Source organism: Curcuma longa, chromosome 14, assembly GCF_044706935.1.
Source record: "Curcuma longa cultivar G26 ecotype Majalengka, Jawa Barat chromosome 14, ITB_CL_G26_1.1, whole genome shotgun sequence".
Taxonomy (NCBI): Eukaryota; Viridiplantae; Streptophyta; class Magnoliopsida; order Zingiberales; family Zingiberaceae; genus Curcuma; species Curcuma longa.
Genome location: NC_133874.1, coordinates 2,044,652 through 2,067,469, shown reverse-complemented (window position 1 = coordinate 2,067,469; position 22,818 = coordinate 2,044,652). Strand labels below are relative to the sequence as shown.

The window sequence follows — 22,818 nt, the reverse complement described above, 5'->3', positions numbered from 1 at the left end:
ATAGAGGAGATGTTGACGGTCGGAATTGCGAGCAGAGGGCGATGAAGGCAGGAGACGACGGAATCAGAAGGTGGAAGCGGTATCGCGAGAGAAGAGGCGGAATAGGATTTTATTAAAAATTCAATATAATAGTTTTAATTAAAACTGTTATATTTAAATAATATGTATATAAGTGTTATAATACATTTTTATAAAATATATTATTTAAAATATATATAAATATGTAATGTATTATTTAATATATATATAGTTTCTAATTAATAATTAATTAATATATAAATGATAAATATATATCTTGTAACTATATATTTATATGTTTCTAATTAATTCTTCTTTATAAATGTTTATATTTCTTATTTGATGTTTACTTAAATAATTTAATTGGTGATATATTAGGAAAATTTATGAGGATTGTTAAATGGTTCATGAATTGAACAAATAATTTAAATATGTTTTTATCTATTAAATAATTTTTAAAATATATAATTTAGATGTTTTGAATAAATTTAGTTTTAAAATTATATATAAATATATAAACAGTAAATTTTATCATATATTATATAAAATATATAAACAGTAACTATGTAGATATATATTGTATAAATTAATAAATAATTAATAATATAATTATCATACTTATTAATTAAAATTGTAATTTTATTAATCTCTATATTTATGAATATTTAAACTTTTATCTCAAGATAAATTTTTAATATTAATGTTATTAATGCTGTAATTATGAATATTTATTTTGAATTATTTGATCTTTTTACTATTAATTTTTTATAATATATAGGTAATGACACCAAAATAACAATCTTATGATTCGGCTTGGAGATATGCACGTCAATTAGAAAAATGATTGCATTGACAATGTTTGCATTGCGATATGATTGGACGTGGCGGTGGGATCACATGTCTAAAACAACATTTTATTGGTGGATATCTGGATGTTTCTAATTACTCAAAAGTTTCTCAAGAAATTCGTCGTGCAATAAAAGAGGAATTCGATGGCAACAAAACAAGTTTAAACAATAACAACGTAAAATGCTTGATAGGCGGAGCTCTACAGAACCAGTCTATGATGAATTTGAAGGTCGTGGTGAAGATCCAAATGATGAAGAATTTTTAGCATATCTTAGTGCCTTTCGAACTCAATATGAATATGAGCGGCATATGCAACATAGTAATGCTATAGTTGTGCTAGTGGAAGTGGCTCAGCTGGTGCTAGTGGAAGTGACTCAACTACTATAACAACATTGGGGAGGAGTGAAAGTGTTCGTGTAACTTGAATACAAAGTGGTATTGGTCGTTTCTTTCCTTCTACGGACAAAGGTGTGCAGTTGATATTGATCCACTAGCATTCTTAAACCAAACTAATAAACAGATTAGGATTGATGATGCCTATATAAGGGAGAAGAAGAAATCAATAGGTCAAAGTATTGTTAAATTTTTTCATGTCAATCAAATTCCTCTTAATGCAGCAAACAACATATATTACCACAGCATGATGTCCAATATTCAAAAATCTAGATTTGGTATTCAACCACCAACTGCATATGAAATTGCTGGTTCATATTTAGATGAACAAATGGAGGAGATCAAAATTTAGATCTATTATGCAAGAAGCATTGAAACTCATATGGGGTTACATTAGTGTGATAGCTAGATAGAATCTACATGGATGAGCATTATCAATTTTCTGCTATATTATATAAAGGTGATATTTCATAAATTTGTTGACACAATTGCATATTATCATGATGCATCTTATATTATCATTTGATGGATAACATAGTTCAAGAGAAATATAGAACATATAGTGTAGGTAACAGACAATGATGCAAACTTCAGGAGGGTTAGAGAATTATTGGAGCAAAAATATCAAATATTATTTTAGACACTATGCGTAGTATACTGTATTGATTTGATGATGATAGATATCGATAAATTCGATATAGTAAAGAACGTAGTGAAAAAACGTCAATCGTTAATAAAATTCTTTTATAATAATCATTGGGTTCATAGATTCTTGAGAAAATTTATTGATGGAAAGATTCTGCGACCAGGAGCAATTAGGTTTATAATCTACTTTCTCTTATTAAAATTGTTGTTTTAGAAACAAGACAGATTGAAGGCCATGTTCACTTCTGAAGATTGGGAAGTCTCTCGATACTCTAGTAGTGAAGGTAGGGAGGTATAAAAAATTATTATATCTGCTAGATTTTTGGATTATATTACAGATATTCTTATAATAGTAGAACCCTCACACCATTCTACGTAAAGTCGTTATGGACAAGAAGCCACAAATGAGTAATGTTTATTGTCTAATTCATAAAGCAAAAGAAAAAATCAAGAGACGTTTAAAATCATCAACCAAGTATCAATATTATATTGATATAATCACTACAAGATGAGACAATCAAATGGGAAAACATATTCATTTGACAAGTTGTATTTTTTAATAATAAATAATTTTTAATCATAATATTAATAATTATATAAGTTTAATTATTTTAATTTATTATCTCAATCCCACATATCAATATCGTTACAATCTTGCCACAAATAAAGATATATTAGTAGCTCTTAGAAATATAATATCAGGACCAAAAAAAAATAGAGAATTAGTCATTGAGGTTATTTATGAAAGTCGATTATTTCGAGAGGCATAGAGTTTTTTTAATGATTCTTTTGTAGCGTTATATATATATATATAAAATGAATGCAGGTAAATATAGCAAAAATTATTACTAATTATTATCAATAAATATAAATACTATTTTAATTTTATTCTTATTTATCTTATAGCCGAGTGGTGGTTACAATATAGAGGATCAACTTCAAATTTAAAAGAGATTGTAGTCTCACAGTCAACATCTTCAGGTGGTTTCGAAAGAAATTGGTCAATTTTCTCTCTCATTTATACAAAAGTACGAAATCGTCTTTCTTATTGTCGCTTGGAAAAAATGATCTACGTTTATTATAATATGCGTTTTCAACTAAGAGCAATGACAGAAGAACATGAAAAACAAGAGTCTAGTGATGTAGACCCATTTGATATTGTGTTTGTCTAAATTGAGGTTGATCCAATGATAGATTGGTAGAGCACCGTTGAGGCTAAGAATCCTTTACTTGATGAAACTAAAGATCCACCATGACCATCTCAATTTCTTGCTCAAGAGATTAGAAAAATACAAGCTAGAGGAGATGTTGGTGAGGAAGATAATTATGATGAACCTTTTGACTAAGAATTTCAATTTTTCAAATCTCGACCCAGACATTCTGAAACATCCCAACCCCAAACTCAACCAAAGGTCGTATAAAGGTAAAGATAAAACTCCTACGACTTTTACTAAATAGAAAAGAAAAGTTAAAACTCCGCTTTTAAGGAAAGGGATCAATTGAGAATTAGTGAAAATCTACTTGATGCAATTGATGAGCAATAACATGATGACAGTGATGAAACATTATCACCTTCTGACATTATAGCCTGACAAGAAGTTCGAAATGATGATAGTGATGTCGATAGCAGTGCAAGTACTCATAGAAGTGATGACAGTGATGTTGTATTTGGTGGTTGTAGAACTTATGTTTCTTCTATTCCAGTACCGGAGCTTTAGGCATGTGAGAAAGATTACACATATACAATCGAAAATGATGATCATAGAGCTAGAACTATTAAAATTCAGTATCAATGTCGATCTAAGATTGATAAACAAAAGAAAGCTCATAATTATCAAGATATGCAGGAGAGTTTATTTGAGATTGATTTTGATCACATTAAAGATCAATTCTAAGTCTAAAATAGACTATATTTTTTTAGACTAGTGATGGTCTGATGGATGAACTCATTGGACACATCTAAGAAGTTATCATAGTGTTGTTTTAGTTGATGAGATACGTGAAGAGTAAATAGGAAATTCGAATTTTGATGAGAGACATTGGAAGTAAAAACTTTTAGGCTTAGTAAAGTAAATACATTAAATTTAAGTGTGGTAGTAGTAGACAACGGAGTAAGAAAATTATTAAGATAGAAGATGATGATTATATGTAATTAAAAACTTTAAATATCTAGGATTCTTTTTTAAAAGGATAAAGGGGTTGCTAGAGGTATTTTACAAATGAGACAAGTAGGGTACTTAAAATGAAGGAGAACGATTGGTGTTTTTTGTGATTGTAAAGTACTTCTAAAGTTTAAAAGGAAGATTTACAAAACGATGATTAAACTTGTTATGTTATATAGAGCTTCTATAGAGTTGAATGTTGGACTATGAATTGAGTACATAAATAAAAGATGAGACTTGCAGAGATAATGTTAAGGTGGATGTGTGAACATACGAGTAAAGTCAAGATACATGAGAGCATTAGAGAGATAGTTTGGGTTGCACCTATTGAGGGAAAATTTCGAGTAATGTGTATAAGATGATAGGGACATCAACTTAGGTGATCAATAAATACCTTATAATACCTTACTTAGGCGATGTGAGATCATGATAAATACACACATTAATCAAGAAAGTGGGAGACCAAAGAATAGTTGATTAACAACGATAAAATAATATAAAATTTATTTAATTATAAATGAGGTTATAATTTAAATATAGATAAGCACATAGTAGAAGATCGAGCTCTATAGTGTAGGAGAATTCATATAACTGACCTACTTAGTAGGATAAAGGCTTTGTTTCTGTTGTATTCATCACAAAACAATAGTCAAACTAAATTCGTGTTAGTTTATTGAATCTGCTTAAGTGTCTACTAGCAGAAAAATCATGTATTTGGATTCTATGGTACTAGTTGCTCAATTTGCTTATAAATTTCAAGATCCGTTTATAGGTCTAAAGGTTATCATCTAATTGATCGGTTTCATTACTAGTAGCTTCCTTACCATACTTTTAAATTAGCTGAGTGATTTCAAGAGATTCATGCTAATCTTAAGAGAAAACTGAGTAAAGCAATTTCTCGCTCACTCCAATGTTCATTACTAGTAGCTTCAAAAAAAAATGTTTTGATGGTTGTTTATATTTGTTTGATTCTGCATGAGAGATTAAGTAACCAAGATACATTTTTATAAAGTCAAGTACAATTGACACCCTATAAAAAGAGTTGAGATCCCTTGTATTGAATCATCTCTCAAATAATATTATTTTCCCCTTCCGATAAGTGTGTTCTCATTGCTACATTATTGAAGTGCTCTAGGTATCGCATAGAGATATATGACTCAAGTATTAAAATGTCAAACTATACCAAGCGACATAAAGCAGAATTTACCATTTTGCACGTCAACTAACATGTGAAACTTAGGCATCAAAATGGGGGTGCACAATGGAACAACTTCGGTATTGAATTTGACTTTGAAGCAACGTTACATGATGAAAACAAATCGGGAGAGAAGATAGAATGAGGGAGACAAGGGGGAGAGGGGAGAAAGAGAGGAGTACCTTGGAGAGAGAGTGGGATAGGCACTAGGCTTCCATTGCATTGCACCGGTAAGCAAGTGATAGGTTGTGGGTGAGCAAAAGAGCAAGAGAAATCGGGGAAAGGAAGAGAAGTGCATGGAGAAAAAATGGAGGAGAATTAAATAATTCCTAATCTTTTAAAAGTACCACCAACCTAATTAAATATAAATGAACTATCGTATATAAACTTGGTTCAGAGTTTAAATCACTTGATCCACTTTTTATATTTTTTAAATATTTTATTTTTAGTTAATAAAAAAAAATATCGAAACCATATCGGTACGGTACAATATGGTACCGAAATCGTATCGTTTCGGTCATAGCCAAAACTCCGATACGGATCGAAATTTTAAACCATGCCTTGAATTGAAAAGCAAAATATATCCACTTTATTGCTTATTCTAACATTCTATTTGTAAAAGTTAAATAATTATAATTGCAAATGACTATGAAACAAAAGAAGTATAATTTTAAGATTAAAGACTGAGGTAATCAAAGTAACCAACAAATAGAAATAGAAGAATATATATTCACAATCTAATTAATTATTAAGAATAAATTGCAATAAAAATTAGTTAAAAGCTACAACTTATACTGATTAAAATTAATAATATTATCATTAATAATTCAATTAAATAAGTATTAAAATTATACTGACATGACCCTATGGTACTGAAATTGTATTGTATGTATTGTTTTGATCATAGAGTGATTGAAACTCTGACACTGCATGGCCATAAACATCTTAGGACATTTTTGTTGTTGGATGTCAATGTCACTAGTGAAAGACAAAATTTGATTAGTGCAGGTAGTCCTTGTTGTAAGTGCATTCATATTTTCAACAAGGTGATGTCATTGGTGTATTATTTGTATTAGTATGTCTTAAAAAGTTTCAAGTAGCTGAATGGTGGACACAAGAATAAAAGTGAAGGTTTAAAATCTCGATGTTAGAACTTGTTCCTTGCTCTTACCAACCTTTGTCCATATGCTAAGGTTGACACCAGTGATTGATGGGGCTTGATTCAATGGTGGAAGGGCAAGAAGAGCAGGAGAAAGAAGAAAAGCACAACTGTCATTCACCCACTGTTCCTAGCCAGTAGTTGAGGTCACCATAACTTCCTTGATGCTTGCTTGCTGAGATCATCATCTTCTATCGCTGTGCAATGTGGTTAGATCATCGCCTTCATCCAATGTGGTTCAGTTGGTGTCTCAACATGGTGCCTTATTTAGGTTCTGATTCATGTTTGTTTGGAAGAGAATGGGATTGACAAACTGTGGTAATCATTGACAACGTTAGAGAATGCAAGTAGGTAAGTATCAATTACTTTCACATTGATTGGTTGAACTCTAGGAAATCAAAAAATATATTTGAGGTTGGCTTCTTGACCTTTAGCAAGAACCTATACTTCAATGGCAGATGAGCAACATTCATCAATCCATTTAATTTTTCAGCCGTGAGCACTGTGCTCTTTGAAATAGTTACTGTAGAGAACGCAGAAAACCTGAAGCTATTTAAGGATTTTAGCTTTAAATTATGAACATGATTATTTGGATGCTAGAGAGATCTAAACAGAGATTCAACAGTAATAATAATTGACTGGTGAATATTGATGAACAATGTAGCTATCCGTAATCTTGGTTACCTCACATGATAGATCATGATGCTTGTGAATAGTGATTGCTGCATGCCTGTGAGCTTTGCAGATAAAATTGATACCAGAGAATTGCATCACCTGATGCCACAATTAGAATTAATCTAATGATTGATCGATTGTGTTTAGAGGTAAATTCCCTTGGTTGATAAATCTTGTTTTGTTGTAGATTGCCAGCTATAGTTTCATCATGAGAAGAATGATGATGATGAAGAAGATGTTTGGAGGTAGACCTGGCCGGTTTGAACCTAGATTTGATTGTGAACCTTAATCGGGTCAGTTATTCGTTGATCCAGTTAGATGAGCCAAAATCTTAATTGGCCCGTAAGGTTCTAGCTCATAATTAATCATGAACTAGTGGTTTGAACCACTGGTCCAGACAATTTTTTATGAATATTGAAATCGTCAATTAATGACGATTGGATGAGTTTTTTTTAACGGTCTAGATTATTTGATCAGTTTTCGATCTATAGCTACGATTGTCTATTATTCTCTAAACACTATAAATAAGTTATTCTATCTCATTGTTTTTATATCTCCGTTTTCGTCTCTCATTTCTCAAATCTCCTCAAATCTCAATTGTTTTCAATTTTAACACTATAAATAAGTTTCATTACTTTTGTCTTTAATTCAAATGAAAGGAAGTTCATCTCGGTGTCTAAAGGGCAAGAAAATAATAATTATGATTTGAATTTCAATGATATTGAATTTATTAACAATGAACTAGAGTCATTTTTGACAATCGAGATGTAAAAAAGTAATGAAACTTCCACGGTTCGAGAAATTCCATCTCTAAAATCAGATCTTCTCACAAAACATTTTGAGAAAATTACTCTTTCGTCTGCCCTTCTATAAGGAGAAATGCGTAGAAAACATAAGTATTGCAACGTATTTTATAAATTTTAATCGAGTGATGATTATGGATCATTGAAATGACATGTTGATACCAAGCATCCGATTAAGTTTGGTCATTCTTAAACACAATTAGTTAGATTTTCATCGACTAATGAAGGTACCGATTCTAAGTTATTTAAATTTGTTTATATTAAATTAAGAGAATTAATAGCAAGATTTATGTCTGTTGAATATCTTTCTTTTAATTTTGGTTCTAAATGCACATTTGAGTATTTTTGTCAAGAATCACTTAATCTAGTTGCTAAATGTATTCCCCGAACCACATTCGTACAATTAAAAAATTAGTTAGATAAGGAATAAAAGATTTAATAGAAGAATTTAGTGGGCAACCTGGTGCACGAATCTTCCACTAATGTAGGTCTCGGGAACGAATTGGACCACATTGAGTCTATTGTACGCAGTCTTATCATGCACTACAAGAGGTTGTTTCTGCTACTCGAACCCGTAACATTCAAGTCATATGGTAGCAATTTTACCATTGTTTTAAGACTCCTCTTCAATTGAAGAATTTAGTAAATTAAATAATAAGATATCTTTATGTTTTGATATTTAGAGTGACCGTTGACAAACTCATTTATATATGGGTATGACTTGCTACTAGATTGACAACTCTTAGTTAATCCAAAAACGTTTACTAGCATAGTTTGATGAAACACACGTTGCTTGCAATATATCTCAATTGATGTGCTTAATTTTAGAAAGATATAGATAACTTCTAAAACATTTTCAGGTACTACAAGTATTTAAGAATTTAAAATTGTATCTTAATGGCTATTGGTGGTTTATAATTACATATTTGATGTATATGTCATGTTTTAAATTTATACGTGAAAGTTGAATTAAAAATATTAAAAAATCAAATTAAATCAATTAAAATTGCTATTTCTTATTTGTGATCACATTAGTATAATAAAATAATGGAGTGGATTTTTGTAATTCCATGTGATGAACAAACACATTGGAATTTAACATTTAAATTATTATAAAATTCATTTCAATATAGAAAATTATTATATTTATTTTTTAGAGAAAATGCTAATAATACTGATATGTATTTATTTTCACATCAATAGAACATATATAGTCATATTTGTGAAATTTTAAAAATATTTAATGATGCAACTAAATAATTATCTAGTATTTACTATCCTAATCTCTTATTTAGTTGTAATGAATTTTTGTAATGTAGTTTAATTTTAAATAAATATATCATGGATGAATTTTGATCTTTCTGTGAGTTAGTAATGAAGTCAAAATTGGTAAAATATTTTTATTATATTCTTGATATTTATTTAGTTGCATTTGTTTTAGATCTTGTATTTAAATTAGATAATTTGAATGAAATGTTAGTTATGTATTATAATGCTTTATTACCATTTAAAGATTCTTCTTCTCTTGATTTCTCATGAGTATAAAAATTACTAAAAATAATTTATATGATATTTACAAAGATTGTAGTTTAAAATATAGATGAGAAACTACTGTGGCTGAAACATAGAGTATTAATAGTAGTAGTAATTTAAAATTCATGAAAGCACAACTTTTATTACAAGAAGAGACAAAATATCCCTGAGGATCCTTAAGTTTTAGAATTATTTTATAATTTCTTTTGATTTCATTACAAGTCAAATTTTGATATTTTATGATAGTGGTCGCAAAAGACCCAAAGTTATTCCATTCTCTATCATATTAAAGGAGATTTTAGCTTGTCCGACGTCAACCATTGATGTAGAATAAATAGTCTTTCGACCCTTTAGAAGCTTAATCGCTACTTGATGATTAGATAAGAGTTGTAAAAAAGAATACAAGGAATGCAACTTTCAGAGGATGACGTAGAAGATGTTGATATTAAAAAACTACCACTGTGGAATGGAAAATGGAAGTGAGTAAACAACGTTATTTCTTAAGATAATAAGGATGGACTTTGATTCCCTTATACCTTAAGGGGATATATAGACAATTTAAATAAATTTAAGTCCGTAAATAATTGTGTACATAGTAGGAAATAAACAGCTGTGTACAGAGTAGGAAATCCCTTAATTTAAGGAGTTTAGTTAGAAAGATATCTTATATTTATGAATAAGTTAGTTTACTATTCTCTCTCTTAGTTTCCTATTCTATCTATTGTAATTTTGTATATAATACTGTGTATTCCCATTCCGAAAAGGAGAGAAGAGAAATCAATTTTTCCACATGGTATCAGAGCCCTAGCTTTTTTTCCTGGGTTTCTTCTTTTCTTTCAGTCTTCATCGTTGATCTCTAATCCATTTTTTTTCCAGCCTTCATTGCTAATTCTCGTTTTTTTTCCCGCTCTTGCCTTTCTTCATCATGATCAATTCTCAAATAACCATTTCCAGCAATCCTAGCTAATCTATCGTGTCTAATGAGTGCAGTTCAGTCTAGAAAATTGGCGATCGGTAGAATATTCAGGCCTCCAATAGACTCAACGGGAAGAACTGCCTGAAATGGTCTCAAGTTGTCCGTACTTACTTTAAAGCAAAGGGAAACTTAGTCATATCCTTAGGATGGGACCTGCCACGATCGATCCCAGCCTTTGAGGCATGGGATGAAGAAGACTTAATGATTATATCTTGGTTATGGGATTCCATGGAACCATCCATCAGTGATACATGTATGTTTCTCACTACTGCTAACGAAATTTAGGACTGCATTATCCGCACTTACTCAAAAGCCTGTAATGCTGCCCAAGTGTATGAACTCAAAGTCAAAGCAGGTGCTACTAAGTTGGGAGATAAAAGTCACTTAATATGCCACTGTTTTGCAAAATCTGTGACAAGAACTGGATTAGTACCAAGTAATTGAGATGAAATGTGTTGCAGATGCTGCTGCTTTGAAGAATTTTATTGGAAAGGATCATGTATATGATTTTTTGGTTAGCTTAAATCCTGAATTTGATCAGGTCCGAATCCAAATCATTGGCAAAGACTCCATACTGCCCCTAGAAGAGATGATCTCCCTACTTCGGTTGAAGAAAGTCGACAAAGTGTGATGCTTGAGTCCTAACTCGTGGCTGGATTAGCCCTCGCTGCCAAAACTGATTTGCAGGAGAAAGATAAGGGTGATTTGCCTCCGGTTAAAGACAATAAAGCCCATCTTTGGTGCAACTACTATAAGAAACCATGCCACACCAAAGAGACATGTTGGAAACTACTTGGTAAACCACCAAGCCAAGAATGGGGAAGTCATGGGGGGCAACATAGACCTTATGCATGCTTGACCGAGCAATCCCATATTGAAGACAACCCAATCCTAGGCTGATTCAACAATGTAGAAATTGAGAAACTTCGAGGATTGTTGTGTTCTCTTGATAAATCGTTTGACATGTGCTCTTTAACTCTCTCAGGTATCTCCTCACTCCCTTTTTGTATAAATACCTCAAATAGTTTCTTTGATAACTCATGGATAATAGACTTTGGTGCCATATACCACATGATTCACAATTCTCAATTTTTCCACCCTTATATTTCCAACCCAAGTAAAAGAAAAATTGTAGTAGCCAATGGATCTTTAGCTACTGTCGTTGGTTTTGGAGATGTTCACCTTACCCCTAACTTTATCCTTAAAAACGTCCTACATGTGCCAAAACTGTCTGCCTACCTTGTTTCCATTCAAAATTTAACTATTGAACTTCATTGTCATGTCAGTTTTTCCCCTTATTGTGTTTTCCAGGATCAGGACTTGGGAGGAGGATTGGACTTGCTAAGGAATATAGCGGACTTTACTACCTTGAATCCACTAAAAGATTGCGAATAATTTGTCTTTGTCATTTCACAGTTCTTCCAATAAAGATAAAATTTATATCACAAAATGTCTTGGTCATCCCTTTTTTAGGGGTTTAAAAGTCATGTTTCCTTATTTTTTCAACGATTGGATTTGCAAAAGTCATGAAGAAGTCTTGAGGATAAACAAAAGTCAAGGGGACCATACTCTCTTCAATAAGCACTCAACTACAGGGAAGGTGACGACTCTTCTAGTATATGTAGATGACATCATTGTAATTGGAAATGATGAAAAGGAAAAACATGATCTAAAGTAGAAATTAGTGGAGTTTGGAATAAAGGAATTGGGCAAACTGAAATACTTTCTTGGTATTGAGGTAGCATACTCGAAGTATGTGACTGATTTGTTAGTTGAAACAGGGAAGATTGGGTGTAAGCCGATTTCTAGTCCAATGGATCTAAATCACAAGATAGGAGAAGCTAAGGAAGAACCAGCTATTGACAAAAGCATGTATCAGAGGTGGTTGGTAGACTCATGTACCTTGCTCACACTTGACCTATGCTGTGAGTGTAATCAGCCAATTCATGCATGATCCAAGAGAATCTCACCTTCGAGCTGCTTAGAGGGTATTGCATTACTTGAAAGACACTTTCTCGAGGAATGGAATCTTGTTCAAGAAAAATGAGAAACTAGCTTTAGAAGGCTACATAGATGCAGACTACGTAAGTTCTCTAGTGGATAGAAGCTGGATATTGTACTTTCCTTGGTGGTAATCTGGTGACATGGAGGAGCAAGATGCAAAATGTGGTGGTAAGATCATCTACAGAATCAAAATTTAGGGCCATTGCTCAAGGATTATGTGAACTACTCTGGTTGAAAATTATTTTGGATGATTTGAAAATCAAATGGGAATATCCCATGAAACTCTATTGTGAAAATAAGTCAGCTATCAATATTGCTCATAATCTTATTGCCCACCATGACATCCATTGCCCACCATGACATCCATTGCATGGAGAGAAGATCACGACAAAGAGAATGGAGAGAAGAGAAACCTATGCGAACTATTAACACAATGATAAGCGTGGTGGCAGAAGGTGAGAGCGTAACAACATGTGCGCTTACAAGAGCAATTATGGGCAGCTGCAATAGCGGGTATGAAGAGAAGAGTGATTGGTATAGGGGAATGGTTCATGAGAAAGAAAAGGTAATCCTAATTAAATATAATTTTTAATTTTTAAAAATTAATTTTAAATTGAATAAATTAAATTGAAATCGGCTTGAACCCACTTATTCATATCTATAATGAGCACCACTTAACCCTAAATTAATTGTTACTCAATCTAGAAACTCAAAATATTAATTTTATTTAACTTAATTAATTATCTAAAAGATAACATAAATTGTAAAAATTTAAATAAGCTAAATTATTTAATATTAGTGAAATTTTTTTTAGTGTTCTAACTTTTATAATGTCAAGAGAGATCAAAAGAAATCGTGTGATTTATTAAGAGAACTAAAATTCCACGAGATCATGGCAAGCTCTTCTTATGTCTTTTCTAAATTTCATTCCAAATTTACAAATTTATTTAATTAGATTAAGAAAATAATTTATTTATTTATTTACATTTATTTTATTGTAATTTTATTGAAAATATATGATGATTGGAATAGGTGTACATTAATCATATCAAATTATTTTAAATGAAAGCACACTCCAATTCAATTTGAAAGAAAAAAAATTTGAAAAAAATGATAAATCTATTTTTTTTCAACTTTGATTGAGTGAATCAAATTTCTGTTTTGCATCGTTTAAAATTTTTGTACTTATAAAATTGAATAAATCTAATTCAAAAATTAAAATATACTTCATTATTAAACAAAAAGACATTTACAGATTATAACAACTAAACTAAAAAAATAAAATTTAATTAGTTACAAATATTTTTTAAAGATAGGTAATAAAATTTATTAATAAATATGAATAGAAAACCAAAATATATTATTATATGTTAACAATCTATAAATAATTAATTATAATAAAATGTTAATTAAAAGTCATATAATTTATGAATCATATTATTATTAATTATTTAATTACATAAGTACTGAAACAGCTAGCATCGCAAAATACAATACCAAAACCGAATTGTTCTGGCTAAAGACGGGAAGTCTGTCACGGCTTTAAATTTTAAAGATTGGTTAAGAGGTTTTCTGTAACATAAGGAGATGAACAGACAGACTCAAACCAGATTCTTCTCAGTAACTGTGGCTTTATTGAAATCCATTTTGCCTGATGTATTGTTCTCTGCATTTGTAGTCTAGTTTTAGTAGTCTGCTCCTTGACATCAACCTCAAGAAGCCAAACCCCTTCTGGTCATCTATGTTGATGATCATGCAACTGAACTAGCAAACAGATGAAGGGGCAAAAGGAAGGTCCGATGAAGTTTTAGAATTTTTTTTGTTTCTATGAAGTGCAATTTCCACGGTAACAAGTTCCCATGAAATATTCTGAAACTGTAATTTCTTGATTCATTAGAGGATGGAACATTTTAGTTTTGAAGGGCTTTTTAAAGTTTAAAACTTTAAATTGAAATAGACATATTGGCAATGCATTTCTTCACTTAATTGCAGTTATTGGCTTATCTGATATCTCTTCTATATCCAACTGTTGCTTGTTTAGGCTTTTCAATGAATTAATATGGCTCTGCAAGTTCTGTGACAGGTTCGTGTCTCAACTAAAGTTGAAGGAAAAGGTGCTCGAGGTCTCTTATGGCACCATGTCAGCTGTTTCATCACCATGTCTCCATCAAGCAGTATAGAAAAAGTTTCAGGGTGGGACAGCCTTTCCTCTCAAGATAAAGAAGCTGTTTCTGCACTTTGTAAAAGGGATAAATCTAAACATATAGAAGGCAGTAAGATATTATCAATTCATATTTCTAGTACAATTTGTCAAATTACTGTTAGTTTACTCTTCTTTTTTCCTCCTCTTATTATTGTTTGATTATTATGTCCTATAATTCATCAGATCAAGCAACTTCACAAGGTGTGAAAAGGAAGACTGCCGGGACTAACAATCAGAAACCAAAAGTTCTCAAGATTGATCTAAACAATTCATCAGACAGAGGACCAAGCAAAGGAAACAAAGCGCCTGATTATGATAATTCTGACACCATGAAACTGGACAAAAAATTGGAAGCGCAGAGCAAGCTGTTGTGGCATATAAAAGATGAGCTTAAAAAGGAGGTGAGTGTGGCTGAGCTGCGGGAGATGCTTAAAGCAAATGAACAGGATTCAACAGGATCTGAACATGATCTCCGCGATCATTGGTTAGTTTCATTACTTTCTGTAATTGTTTGGAAGTCTTTCTTGACACGGTACTTCTTGATTTATTAAGTTTGAAAATGAGATCAAAGTTTCTCACAATTATGTTTTTATTGTATATTTAAGGTATATAACTAACTGAATTAGTGATACTTTCTCAGTAGCTAAATTGTGGATAGTTATCTTTGGTTCTTGCTTTTCTTTAAGAAAGTTCTTGGGGGCTGATTTCTTGTACATGCTCATCAGTTTTCTCTTAAATTAACAATAATTCAGTTACTCCACTCTTTTCTTTTAATCTTGTTTCTGGGAATGTCGAGCCTTGATTATTTTACACAAAGGCTACCTGAGTCTGTCTATTCTAGTAATATAGTAAAACCTGGTGTCACTCTATTATTATGTAAAGATGATTATTTTAAAGTCATTTCCTTCATTATTTGTCTACAAGTGGGTTTGATTATAATTTAATGACCACTCTGGAATGTTCTTCACATGCCTGTTGTCCCTGACCTTATCCTTTTCTGTGATTGCAGGATATGATTTCTATATTTAATTATTTTATTTTTGATGATTTACCTTGCAAATTCTGTTATCTAATGGAAAAAATGTCACACTACCAACCTAACATTATGCCTTATTCAACCTGGAGAATTATGTCGCATTCTGTTTTGGTTTGCATCCTGATCTTCATGTCCCTGCTTCCTTGATTCTCTCTAGCTATAAAGTTTTGGTATTGTTTTGTGTTGACACTTGACATGCACTTAAAGCATATGCTGAGAGGACTTTAGATGGTTTTAAATAACTTATACGTCTATGTAACTATAAAGGTTTATTATTGACTGTAAAGTATATAGTAGTACTTTAAAAAATATTTACAAATATTATTAATTAACTAATACTAATTAACAATGAATTAATTAACTGGAAATTAACAATGAATTAATTAATTGGAAAACATATAGTTACAATTAACTAGTTGAATGCTAAACTATATTAACCTAGAAAATATAAATTAGTAAAGTTTGTATATATGGTCCATCGTATAAAACTATAATTTAGATAGTCAACTATATGTTTAAAGTTATATTACTTTTTATTATGAGTATTATAAGCATCCTTTAAAATTTCGTATAGTGCCAGACGAAATGAGCAGAAATTTATCGTTCCACCCGTCATTTGACATCGGCACCGTAGGATCACAGGGGGGCCGCGATCCAACAGTGACCTCCGTATGGTCATGGGGGCACCACGATCACATATTTTTTCTTTTAAAAAAATTATTTTTTATTTTTTTTGTATTTTGTATTTTTTAAATATTTAAATTTAAATTTTTAATTTTAATTAGTATATTTTATATTTAAAAAATATCGAAATCATATCGGCATGACACAATACGGTACCCAAACCGTATCATTCCGGTCATAAATCGAAACTCCGATATGGGTTAAAATTTTAAACCATAATTATAAGTATTATATATATGATTATAATGTTTTAATGATCTAAATTACTTTGTTACTTTATGAATTTTTTGTTTGGTCATATTATATGTATGAATTTGTTAATACATGATGTTGTATAAGTTGATAAGCTATTTAGTCACATATAATCACAAATTAAAATCTTGCATTGTGTTGGTCTCATTCTGCTCTCATATTAAGACGTGGAATGATCGATACTGACACGTATTGGCGCGGGAGAAGAAGTGAGAGAGGGAGAGAGAGTGAGATCAAGATTGAAAGAGAATGGTCACTCGTTGACAGCTCGATCCACTTTGACGTCGCGAGAGAGACAGTGAGAGAGAGGGCACATTAGGCACAAGAGAGTCATCAACTCTAGCATTGTGGGAGAGATGGTGTGAGAGAGTAGGTAATAATGAAGTTAGTAGAGAGAGGCACACATGTATATGAGAGAGGAATATATGAGAGATTTCAAATAAATAAATGAGGATTTTATCCCAGAACTTTTTTAATTAAAACAAAAAATACAATTAAACGAGGTCTAAATCAAAATAAATTTAGTTCTATCCTAAATTGATCAAATCGAGACCAAATTAAACCCACTCAACCTAGATGATGAGCCTATCCAAATAACGCAGCCACACCCCAATTGCATTCGATTGAGTTCTCTAAAACCTATTAATTAGTTTGGTCAAAGCTAAATAACTAGCCTAAATAACTAATAAAATTTGAAATTAAATAGCAATGAAAATACAAAAAAAAAAACACAATGTAGTAATAGTTCTTATTGTTAAGAAAATGATAAACACTCACTTTTAATATTTTTTAATTAGCTCATACTCGAATCACAGTTTTTCATGTATCTTTATGGGTGTTTCCAATCATATATTATGCTAAATGAAAGAAATGAAACATATGCTATCTTTCTGATACAAAGATTATGTACTACAAACAATAAATGTAAATTGTATAAATTGTGCTTTGGGATATTCTTTCATGTTTTGAAACTATTTATGTTGAAGTTTGAACCAAAGATTTAATTATTATTAGTTTTTGTAAGAAAATAAAGCTTTTGCCTAGTTAATTTTACGATGCTATTTTTGCTTATCAAAGAAGTTATAGTTCCATCAATTTAGCTATGTTTTGATATAAAGATAATGAGAAAAATTAAATTAATATTAATATTTGTATCTTGTCAAATGACAACAACAGTTAGATGAATAGTCAACAATGCTTAGTAGAGTCATTGACAATATATTTTTTTACTAATTTTAAAAAGAAAAAAAAGAGAATATCATGACTTTTTTTTGTTCAATTTAAAGATTACAATAAAAGATTTTGATCTCACTTTCCAAAAGTAATATTTTTGTCAATACAAGTATTAATTTACATTAATGCAAATTTGACACACGTCTACTTTTGAATGTAGAATAACATCTTATGCATGACAAAGCATTTTCTTTAGTAAGATGGTGAGTTTCTACTCCCTACAAAGGAAACAAATAGAAACAATTATCCTCTTTCTTCTCAATAAAGAAAGCAAGTAAAAGAATATTTTTTTTTCAAAAAATATATATTGTTTATGGAAATCTAAAGATAATATGAGATATAATGTGCACACTTGATGTTGATAAAAGAAAATAAGTACCGAAATTATATCAATACTATGATGTGGAACCAAAACTCTATTTTTCTGATCAATGATCAAAACTTTAGCACGATTTGAGATTTTAACTATACATATAAAGTATTTTATTCAATAACAGAAGCCGAGTTGCCACCTCCCCTTTGTTGAATATTTTTCTGCTTCTGCACCTACTTTTTTACTATTGACTTATGGATCTTCATTAGGTATGCCTTACCTTCTCTTTCTAGATTTAGTTGATTCTGCTTATGCCGGTTGACAAGACAAGACTGATTGGGTACATCATCACGGGCTTTTTTGTGTTGGAACAGGTGGCACAACTACAAGAAGCTCGTGCCTGTACAGTATGGGTTTTATCCAGAAGTCTCAACACTTTAAACCATGCTACATTCAATTGTTTTGGGAATTTCAATGTGTTGTGACATAAGAAACAAACTGTTCTCATCAAAGAATGAGGATTGTACTGACTTAATTACTTAGTATATGTTGGATAGACCCAGATATCAGTAATTAGAAACTTAGGGCTTAGTCCTGTACATTGGCATTCTAGTAAAATGCTTTCACCAGCTTGTTATTCAGGTTTCAGTACTTAGTAGGCATATGGAAGTCTGCCTATAATATCTTTCACTGTTTTCTGACATAAAACTGCGAACAATTTAATTCCGTCAGTCCTACGATTGGTTGTTATTGGATGACTAGACTATTTAGTTGTTTCATATTGGTGTGCTGTTGCCTCAATTTTTGAGTCCTAAACAGGTGTTTTTTTTTAAAAAAATGTTTCTAGTGCTGATGGGATGCTATTTGGTGCATTGGATAAATGCCCACTCTGTTCTGGTTCTTTGCATTACTCTGGAGGTCAGTATCATTGTCGTGGTTATTTGTCAGCATGGAGCAAGTGTTCATACTCAACAAGGGAACCAGTACGCCTTAAGGAAATGTGGAAAATTCCTAAAGAAACGACTAACGAGTATCTTATAAAAGTATGCGTATTTGTTGCATCAAAAATCATCAGCTGTCATCAATGCTGACTTAACTTTGTTCTACCTCTGAAGTGGTACAGGTCTCAAAAGACCAAGAAACCTGAAAGATTTCTTCCTCCCTCCACAAGTAAGTCTGTCATTGGGCATACATCTGATTCATCTCAGCCATCTAATGATGAACAGTTGGAGAAATTAAAAGTTGCTATTGCTGGGAAATTCAGTGGAGATATCGTAAGCTATTATTTTGTTTTATTAGTTATGCCAACTTGTTGATTTCTGCTCTTGGCAAATTTATACTTTTTAATGGACATTAGAGGTTGTATTGAGGTGGTCTTGTTGCCCAAGTGAACTTTGTTAACTGTTAATCACATATATTGGGTAATGATTTTGCACCTTGTTAAAGTAATTTCTATCTTTACTTCTAGGAAGAACTGAAGCCAAAACTTGAGGCAGCTGGAGTAAAATTTCATAGGAAAATCATGACAGGTTATTTTCCCAAGTTTTATTAGAACTATCTGCATGCCGCTCTTTTGTTTTCAAATTTGTTCATACTTTGAACAATCTGTAACTTTTTTTCATCAATGTAGATACTAGCTGTTTGATATGGAGTGGTGAGGTGAACAATGATGATCCTCAAATAAAAAGAGCAAGGTCATCCAAGACTGCATCTCTCTCACTTTTTCTGTCTCTCTCTACTCTTAATCATTATGGGTCTATCCAAATCAAAGTTTTGACAAAGCTTTATCCTACTTTACAGGAGGATGAAATTGCCCATTGTTAGGGAAGATTACCTTCATGGATGCATTAGAAAGCAGAAGAAGCTTCCTTTTGACTCGTATAAGATTGAGGTTGCTTCAGAAACCTCAAGAAGTGGTGTTGTCACTGTAAAAGTGAAAGGAAGAAGTGCTGTGCATGAGGCTTCTGATTTGCAGGAAACTGGTCATATTTTAGAGGATGGACAAAGCATCTATAACACTACTTTAAATCAGTCTGATCTTTCTACTGGTATAAACAGGTAGTTTCATTTTTTTAGAAAAAAAACATATCAATTAGTGCTATCCTGCTTAGCTTCTATTTTTTCTCCAAACAAGGATCTTTCTATCATGATTGGTATGATAAGTTGACTGCATCATCATTTTATGGTGATCTCTGCTATTAAATTCCATTCCTTAATTACCCTCTGCTACTTGTTTCTTTATTTCCTTCCAATTTAGATTCATCATAGAAATTGTTATTCTTATTTTCTTTGGCTTGTAAATCAACTCTTACTGTATTATTTGTTTTTATTTTTTGTTTGTGAAGTTACTACATCCTTCAGATAATCCAAAAAGATGATGGTTCAGACTGCTATGTTTTCCGGAAGTGGGGACGAGTTGGCAATGATAAAATTGGAGGAATCAAATTAGAACAGATGTCAAAATCAGATGCAATTCGGCAATTTAAACATTTATTTCTTGAGAAGACAGGGAATCTATGGGAAGCATGGGAACAGAAGACTAACTTCCAGAAGCAACCTGGAAGATTTTACCCACTAGATATTGTATGTGTTTAGTGGATGATGACTTGTTTGTCAATTCCTTTATGAAGCTACTCCTGTATTTGTCTGTTTAGTGGGCTTATAAGCTTTTTCATTTTTAGGATTATGGTGTCAAAGAAGCTCCAAAAAAGAATCCGTCTAACCTGAAAAGCCAGCTTGAACCTCAGTTGCTCGAACTAATGAAAATGCTTTTTAATGTTGAAACCTATAGGTAAGTGTTTTTCATTTAGATTGTCCATATCATGGGTTGAGTGCCTATAATTTTTCTCCATAAACCTTTTAGGTCTGCGATGTTAGAATTTGAGATCAATTTGTCTGAAATGCCACTTGGAAATCTAAGCAAGGAGAATATTAAAAAAGGTGAGCCTTTTTGCTAATATTGTTGTACAAAAATCTTGGTAACTTTTGTAGTCTGCTAAATTCCCTTTTGCCTTTCAGGATTTGCAGCATTAACAGAGATACTGAATTTGATTTGCAACACTACATATGCTCCAGCTGTTAAAGAAAGCTTGATTGTTGATGCTAGCAATCGATTCTTTACTCTTATTCCCTCCATACATCCTCATCTGATACAACATGAAGATGACATCAAGGACAAGGTGGGTTTTTAAGCATATAAATGCTACTATCCTATGTGGTCATTACTCATTTCTTCATACTTTATCAGAACTGCATTTGACTATGTTTTTTTTGACATCTATATATATTTTCTGGTTGGCACTCATTACTGCTTTTCTTTTCTTTATTATTTTGGACGTTTAGATTTTTGTCATTTTTGCTAATAATGTAAAGTTTATTTTGATCCAGGTTATGGGTTGGCTTGATGCTAATTTTTTTTGTAGGCCAGGCCAGTACTGACTTGGTGTTGGTCCATGCTGACACGGCATAGGTTGGCATTGGTTGACACTGATCATGCTAAACCTTGATTTGGGAAAATCTGAATCCTTCAGTCCCCAAAATGAGAAATATACTAGTTTCAAATTTATTGCAGATTAATTTCAATTGTATAATGGTATTGGGTACCTTGTTAGCTGGAGATACCATTAAAAATTCGTTAGTTGAACCCTTGGTAATACCAAAATCATCTATCACCTAGCATATGGGTGGTGGCATGTAAACTAGGAAATTAATCCTAAAAGTTTTAGATTTTTGAAAAGTTTAGTTTGGTAAGATGTCTTTAGGAGAAGAAGTCTATTTTAGGAAGTGTTTTATGGTGATAATTGTTTAGTTTTAGGGCGTTAAATAGATTTGATGAGTATTTAAAAGAAATACTTTTGGTTGGAGTTTAATCTGGATTGCTTTATTTCATAATTTGCAATTTGATTATTTCCTAGTTTCTTTTAGGTTAAGGTCTAGAAAAGAGATCTAATTCTCTAATGCATGATCATTTTCAATTTTTCCTCTTCTTAATATTTGTGAGTTCTTTGTGTGAATAATTCTCTGACATGCCACATCAATTTCATCTCAAATCTCTAAATGATTTTCAAGTTTGATTTTGGTGCTGCATCAAGTTGGTATCATTCAAATTCCTTTATGTTTGTTGAATCTGGTGGCACAGTTGCATCCTTATTTGCACCTACACTAACCTATTTCTATATGTGCTAGCAACCATGCGAGGTCACTGACAAATCCCCCTCGCTCATAGCATACTAATTGTGACTTGGTCTATTGTCTTATTGAAGAGTAGTTTCTGCCTCATCTCATTGCTGTGGTCGACCAAGAAAGGACTCCCTCTTCCATTCTCCTACCCAACTCGTTTGCTTCTCCTGATGCTTGAATGCCTCAACTCGTTGCTACAATCACTTGGCCCACGATCCCTAGTAGAACAAGTGGGAGCATTTGTCCCCCCCCCCCCCCCCCCCCCCCCCCCAACCCTTATACCGAAACTGCCTTCACCTACTACTCACAACTGTCATGCCAGTCATGTCCTCTTTGTTGCCACCAGTCCTGCAGCTTCTAGCCATTGTGAATCACACTTGAAACCATCCTCAGTTAGCCCTTTGTGTTCCCTATGTAGATGGTATCCTCTGTCGCTATCAGTCCCACAGCTTCGAGCCATGGAAAGTGAGTTGTGAATCATACTTGAAAGGTGAAACTATCCTCAG

The 22,818-nt window shown here is 31.9% G+C and overlaps 1 protein-coding gene and 2 pseudogenes across 1 annotated transcript in view; all 3 read left to right on the top strand.

Moving 5' to 3' along the window:
• LOC141845188 (poly [ADP-ribose] polymerase 1) overlaps positions 1-22,818 on the top strand; it is a 57,634-nt gene that overhangs the window by 28,533 nt on the left and 6,283 nt on the right. The window contains exons 4-14 of the mRNA XM_074733244.1: positions 14,496-14,685; positions 14,799-15,099; positions 18,981-19,176; positions 19,249-19,407; positions 19,602-19,662; positions 19,764-19,827; positions 19,934-20,191; positions 20,479-20,716; positions 20,815-20,924; positions 20,997-21,073; positions 21,152-21,312. Coding sequence (XP_074589345.1) covers positions 14,496-14,685; positions 14,799-15,099; positions 18,981-19,176; positions 19,249-19,407; positions 19,602-19,662; positions 19,764-19,827; positions 19,934-20,191; positions 20,479-20,716; positions 20,815-20,924; positions 20,997-21,073; positions 21,152-21,312 — 1,815 coding nt within the window. The remainder of the gene's footprint in view (positions 1-14,495; positions 14,686-14,798; positions 15,100-18,980; positions 19,177-19,248; positions 19,408-19,601; positions 19,663-19,763; positions 19,828-19,933; positions 20,192-20,478; positions 20,717-20,814; positions 20,925-20,996; positions 21,074-21,151; positions 21,313-22,818) is intronic.
• On the top strand, positions 890-1,900 carry LOC141845189 (uncharacterized; annotated as a pseudogene).
• LOC141845334 (uncharacterized) lies at positions 2,722-3,497 on the top strand (annotated as a pseudogene).